The sequence below is a fragment of the Erpetoichthys calabaricus genome, chromosome 1 (assembly GCF_900747795.2).
Source record: "Erpetoichthys calabaricus chromosome 1, fErpCal1.3, whole genome shotgun sequence".
Taxonomy (NCBI): domain Eukaryota; kingdom Metazoa; phylum Chordata; class Cladistia; order Polypteriformes; family Polypteridae; genus Erpetoichthys; species Erpetoichthys calabaricus.
The window spans coordinates 73626606-73633807 of record NC_041394.2 but is presented as its reverse complement, the minus strand read 5'-3'; the positions used below and the strand labels follow the sequence as shown (position 1 = coordinate 73633807).

Genomic DNA, 7202 nt, shown 5'->3' with positions numbered 1-7202 from the left:
ATGTGCTTTATAAAAGTTTTATTTGTCACAGCCTGTGGCTTATTTTTTCTCTTGGGAATTCAAATAATTCTGAATGGCTAGTTATTACAAAAAGGCATGTGGAGAGATGCCTGAAACTTTTTTAGAATTAATTGAAAGTGTAAATACATTAAGATATAAGTCAACAGGACATGTTGAGCTTTGCACATAGTGTCTCATTGTCTCATTTCCAAGAAAAGCTTTGGCAGAATTGAAAAGGCATGGCAAAGAGAACCTTTCTGTGGGATTTTTTTGTTTTCGTATTTTCCCAAATTCAGTGCAAGCTTTCAGAGTGATTCATGATTGCTATAATCACATTTTTTAAATTACATAGAAAGTTGAAATGTCGAGTATTCAAGAATATACTTTCCAAGACTGCACAATTTGTGTGAACCTGGGGTGGCTACCTCTAATCCTGGAGAGCCACAGTGGCTGTGGGTTTTTGTTTATACCCAGTTGCTTAATTAAAAGCCAATCCTCACCAATAACATGTCTTATTTCATTTCATGGCTTGATAGTGTTTTAACTCTACCATGTCATGTCATTCTTAAATAATATTTTTTTCCTTTCTAATGATACATGTATCATCCAAGTGATCTGAAGCCTCATATTTTGATTTCTTCACGTTCTTTTCAGTTTCCTTCTGAGTACTTAATTAAACCCAATAGTGAATGATGTATACACAAGGGTGGAAATAGAGACAAGCTAGATGTAAAATTGCTGGTTCCTTGAGCAGTTAAAACAATGAATACAGCTGCTTAAGACTAAAATTAGCAATTAAGAGTTCAAAATCTTAACAAGAGAGACAACTAAAATGAAGTAGAAAAATGTCAATTGAGCAGTAAGTAGTTCATCAGCAATGAATGACTCCTCATGAAGTAATTGGGTTGGAACAAAAACCTGATGCCACTTTGGCCCTCCAAGGCTGACATTGCTCAGCCCTGATTTAAAGGGTCTGAGTCTTAAATAGTAAATAAATGAAATGAAGTTAATTAGTAGCAAAAACTAGCCACTAATTAAGAAAATAGAATGAAAACATGTAGGCACAGTGGCTCTCCAGAATTGAAGTTGGCCACCCCTGATGTGGACTTTTGACCAAGCTGTGGCACAGCCCACAGTATGTATAATGTATCTGTATCAGATTTAAAAAGTATTGACCAAATCATAAACATGTTGGTGGTGTTGCAAGTCTGAAAATAATACAAATGGAGGTATTCTTTTGAAGTGTGTATTTTTAAATCTTGCAAGATGTAGTGCAAAGATTTATATATAAAGTACTAGGGGGCTTTACCCCCTGTTCGATTTGCTCGCCAACCCCTTCCCTCCCCCCCTGCCAAGCGCTACGCGCCGTTATGAAAAGGGGGGCTGAACGCACCCCAAGGAGACACAGCCGCTCCTCTGAAACCCCTCTTAAATGGTGATACAATGGGAAACAAATTCCTTTTTTTTTTTACCTCCTCTTTGCTCGATCAGCCGCTGGCTTGCTGCTGCTGCCATGCTGCATGATCTGTACTTCGGTCGCCTACCCCTCCCCCCAAAGCTGCATGCCATTGTGAAGAGTGGGGCTGAACACACCCCAGGGAGATGCGATCGCTCCTCTGAAACCCCTCTTTAACGGTGATACAATGGGACTCAAATAATAGTTGTTTTTTTTACTTCCTCTTTGCTCGATCAGCTGCTGGCTTGCTGCTGCTCCTGTGCAGTGTGATCTGCATTTCGTGCGGTGCTTCGAACGTTTTAATGTCATTGCCTTGTCTCTCTTCTCCCCCAGACATCCTCAAACACTATTTAATCTCTTTTCGCTGTTCCGTTATTTCACTGAGTAATATTTTCCATTTGTTTGCGCTAATGCGATCTTTACTCTACGGCAATGCGCCGTTGTGAAGAGGGGGGTTGAGCGCACCCCAAGGAGATGCATTCACTTCTCCAAAAGTCCTCTTAAACGGTGATTCAGTGGGAAACAAATAACAGGTTTTTTTTTTACTTCCTCTTTGCTCGATCAGCTGCTGGCTTGTTGCTGCTCCCGTGCCTCATGATCTGCATTTCATGCAGCGCTTCGATCTTTTTAAAGTCACTGCCTTGTCTCTCTTCTCCCCCAGACATCTTCAAACACTATTTGATCTCTTTTCGCTGTTCCGTTATTTCACTGAGTAATATTTTACATTTGTTTGCACTAATATGATCTTTACTCTCATTTTCTTGAGACTTTCAAATTTTCCTACTTCCATTATCTCTTACCTGCTCTGCATGTGTATCACGGGACTTGCTTCCAAAGGTTGTAAGTATGGCATGACTTGCCCATGTCACTGGACGTGAAAGTGTCTCTCTGTCTCTCTTCAAAAGATCACGTCTCATTGCAAGTTTTTTTTTTTTTATAACAGAGAGATATTTATATTTACTGTAGTTCCATGGCTCTTGTCAGACTTCCTTTTTCTATACAAACAATGTTCATAGAAGTAAATTGTGTTTCTCCATTTTTTTGTGTTATCTTAGTTCAGTTTTTTGTTAGGAGCTTTACCTGTTTATAGTTTTTTTGTTTTCTAACAGGTTGCAATCTACTTAGTAGGAACATGGCTAACAGTATTTCAGATAATTTGATGTAATGTGTGTGTGTTCATCTTGAATGTATCTGAATAAAAATGTGAAGTAGGAAAAAATGAATGACTGATGGAGCGCAGTCTCTGTCTACCAATTTAGCTGATTTTGTCATTAAAGGAACATACTGTATATGCCATGTGACATTTCGAATGGGGCAGAAGGAGAGTAGAAACGAGTGATCCAATTAAATGGTATTTCCATTAATAAGAAGAGTTGGCTTCTAGTTAATAATTGGTGTGAATGAACATTTTGGCTCTAGAAGAACTGAACCAGACTGTAATTAATTGTGTCAGAGTTTCATGTAATAATGAGAGAAACTTAAGCAACTTAGCCAACAGACTAACCGGTTCTGTGGTATTCATTCAGTGCCGTGACATACCTAAATACAGGCTGAATGCAGTATCTGAAATCAACCTGTCTGCTTTATCTTCACAGAGACACTCCTTCTTTTGTTACAGGAAACTCCTCCTACCCAAAGCAGGTCTGCTTCAGACTTTGACACAAGCTGTATGTACTTTCAGTTAACTCCAATACTATACAAAAAGAATAAGGAAGAACAAATCTATATGGTTGAATGAAACTAGAAAAGAGTCATTTTAGCTGCAGAGCACTCTTGGTTGGATCAAACAAGGTACGGTATTTGTGTTTGTTTTATGTATTTAAAATTTGAATTAAAAAAAATCTTCCAATCAGTTGGTACATATGTAGAGGGCACTGTGAATAGTCTAGAATCACTTTTAAGGTGGTCGGAAAGGAGCAGTGTCTTTACATACAATAATTAATTTATTTCTGTGTAGCCTGAGAATGAAGTATGTGGCAACAGGTCTTAGTAAAAGAGAATGCTTATACTGTATTGTAAATGAAAAAAACAAATATTCTATATTGTTATAAAAAGATTGGGTGAATTGCTTATAGATCATTAATCACCTCCACTTGTTTAAAATCTTTAATGTATAACTAATGTAAATATGATTGTCACCTTGTCACCTTTTAATTTAAACTGCCTAGTATTTCTCAGATTTAAAAATTTTAATCAGTGAACATTACTTCATTTCATATCAGAAATTGAAATCAAAGTTAACATTTTTTATCACCAACTTTGATTGGCCTAATCAGTTTTTAATGTATGATCGACAGTATGAAAATTAAAATAATTTGATACTTGCTTTGTGAAAATGACACCTCTGACAGTCACAGACAGTGAAGTGCAATAAAATGATAAAGAAACAGGAGAAAATACAAAGGTATTATTACAAAAATCACATATTGTATTTTTATAGTTTTGTGCTGCATATAAGTGACTTAATGATTAGCACTGTCAGTTCACAGGTCCAAAGTCCTGAATTCAATTCCTATCCCAATCACTGTGTTTGCAGAGTCTACACGTACTCCATGTGGGTTTTCTTTCCACATCTCAAAGACATGTGCATTAAGTTAATCAGCGTCTCCACACTGAGTGAGCTGTGTGTGTAAATGAGTGTACTGAAAGATGGATTGGTTGCTTATTCAGGGTTGGTTACTACCTTGTGCCCATTGCTGCTGGAGCAGCCTCTGACCTACTACAACTGTGTATGACAATAGTTTGGTACAGAAAACAAACAAAAGAATTAACTGTTAAAGTTGATCCTACAGTTCATATATATTAGATTATAAGGACATCAATGGAAATTAAGAAAAAGGGGATTAATGATGGTAACCATTAAGCACTATTTATAGAAAGGGTCGTGAAAATCCAGAGTGAGCTGCAGAGCTGTGCTTAGAGCAGATGTCCTGATAGCATTTAAAAAGTGCTATAAGAAAACTTAGCTTATAAATAACCAAACAAATTGATTAGACTAAATAGTCTCCTCCTGTTCATAAAAAGACTTATGTACTTACCATTATTACCAATAATTTACTGAGGAGTCTTTCTTTGCTGTAATCTCAGTGGTTAGCACTGTTAGCTAATAGCCCAAAGGGCTTGCATGTTTGGCAAATGGTGAAAACCCCCAAAATGTTTAAACTACACATAGACATTGTCCAGACAGAGATTCTTAATCATTCTACTGGAGGTGTCAAGCAGCACCATGACACCAACAAGTGTAATTTCCCTCATGTTTATTGGATTTTAATGGTTTTCATTTGAATTTTTATTTATACTGATAGAACCAAACAACAAGTAGAGGTAGAAACAGCATTACTCACATGTTGTGTGTTACATGATACTTGTCTTTAAATGTACAGTTTCAGATTGTGATTGTTATAAAAGCAGAAAAAAACAATACTTAAAAGTGCTTATCAGTTAAAACACTTACAAAAACAGTTATAAACTTGTATAATAATATAGTTGTTTTAAAATTCAATTTGTAGTCTGCTATATGTTTTTATTTTTATTTTTATTGCTTTCAAAATGTCCAAAAAGTATCCAGTAAAATTAATATTGGCCTAATGTTGAGCATGGGAAAGGTGCTATATAAATAAAATGTATTACTATTATTTATCATCAATGTTTAACAATGACTCCAAGTGCTCACTTTGAGAAACATTATGATAAAATAAAATTTGATTAATAAGATTTAGTGAAAATTCAATTAAACTTTAAAAGCATAGAAATAAAGCATATACAATAGTTTTCTTATATTTCAGGTATGGCAGGCATTCTGTGTGATTCAGAGATGGGTTGCCATTCACAGTTTTGTACTGAACTGCCAGTCTCCGTAGAAATGGAGATGGAAAGTCTTCTTGAAAAGACTGCCCCAGAAGAAGCTCAGGTAATGCATTCACATTTGGTGTCTTATAAATGATGCTTCTATGAAATTTAGTTGTTGAACAAAGACTAATTTGAAAAAGGAAATTACAGTACAACTATATTTGAAATTTGCAAGCAGTGTTGACCAGGGACCATGCAGTTTAATAGTTCAAGAAGCTTTAAAGTATGTTAAGAAATGTACAAAAATAGTTAAAGAAGATTTGATAAGAAAATAAAAAGATACATGAAAATTAAATTTTGTGATGAAATGTTTCTAATGCACATAATAATGCATTTCCAAATCTTTATTTGTAAGGCATAATTCTCTTAACTCACCAAATATATATGAAAACTGTTGTCAGTGACATTGCATGCTAATAACAGACTTCATTTAAAAATTTAAAAAAATCCTAACTTGAGCAATTAAATTTTATCCATAAAACTTGCACCCTTATGCACTGGCCAGCATATAAATACCTCTAAAACAACTAATTTCAGCACTTGTGGTCAGGTGCAGAAATGGCAAGTCTGAAAATACTGAGGAAATTTTGGGGCACCAACGAGGTCATCCTTTTTATTGTCTGACGATAACAAAATCAAAACAAAAACAAAAGAAATAAACTTGTAGGCATTGCTGTAGTGAAACTCAGTCCTGTGGGTTGCTCTGGCCAGCAATGATGCCTCCTTCTGGGATGCCTGGGGTTTTATGGCTGCTGGACCAGAAGGGATGGTACTAAACACCTTCACTGGGCAACTTCTCTACATTGTGGAGAAAAAAGGAGATGACAGTGTAAGTGGCAGTACCCACACTCATTTTGATGGGTTATTACATATCTCAACTGAGCCTGCGAGGAGGTCCTCCGACACGCATGCATGACAAACTACATACTACTGTAAGTTAACTTAATGTGACTCTGGCTATTTGTAAAATTTTTAAAAATCTCAGCTTTGCAATAATTTATTAGTGAAGCAAAATGGTACAATTGCTCACACTGCTGGCTTACAGCCCTGCAATCATAGATTTGGAGCCTTGTTTAGTCATGGACTATGCAAAATTTGCATTCTCCTTTTATTAGCACAGATGTTTGTACTAAATCCAAAGATAGGAACAATAAATTCTTTAGTAACACTAAACTTGTCCTATATGACTGCGCATTGACGTGTTTATGAGTAAACCTTATGATGGACTGACTCCTTATCCAAGTTTGGTTCTTGCCATGGGAATAATGTTGCTGGGATCGGCATCAGCACACCATTACAGAATTAAGGAGTTTTGTAATGAATAAATAATAATGTATTGGATATCTATCAGTTACAGTATTTTACAATCATAATGTGAACATGTGGTGAATTTACAGACAAAATGCCAAAAAGTGGAAGCCAGTCACACAATTGAAAAACTGCACAAATAAATACAGGATAGAAGAAATCTTTAAGTTAGCTTAGTATATTTGTTAGAGTGCTTTAGAAATAATTATGATTTTAGTGTGATTACTTCCAGATATGATAAGATTTTGAATTGCATTTATGCTGGCAATTGGTTATCTAACAAGATGCCATGAATGAAATAATTAAGTGGGTATGAAGATAAACATAAATAATTTGAAGCAATGTATGAATATAAATAATATAAAGATAAAGTTACCAGTACAAAATGAGACATGCAAGTAAGACCTGAAATGACAATGCATATGTATAAATACTTGAGTGTCAAATGGTGCAATGTATTTCACAGATACCATATATCTAGTCTCACATCTGGTGACAACTTACTAAAAATGTTGCAGTGAATATCAGTGAAATCTGCTGCTGAAAAGGTTATGCCTACAGGGCTTCTTCTTAAAAACCCACCCCAAAT

The 7202-nt window shown here is 35.5% G+C and overlaps 1 protein-coding gene across 1 annotated transcript in view; it reads left to right on the top strand.

The window, feature by feature from the left end:
• Positions 1–3111: 3111 nt before the first annotated feature.
• The window catches only part of LOC114651970 (UTP--glucose-1-phosphate uridylyltransferase-like), a 39604-nt gene continuing 35513 nt past the window's right edge, over positions 3112–7202 (top strand). Inside the window, exons 1-2 of the mRNA XM_028802108.2 lie at positions 3112–3247; positions 5242–5366. Coding sequence (XP_028657941.1) covers positions 5244–5366 — 123 coding nt within the window. The 5' untranslated portion in view covers positions 3112–3247; positions 5242–5243. The remainder of the gene's footprint in view (positions 3248–5241; positions 5367–7202) is intronic.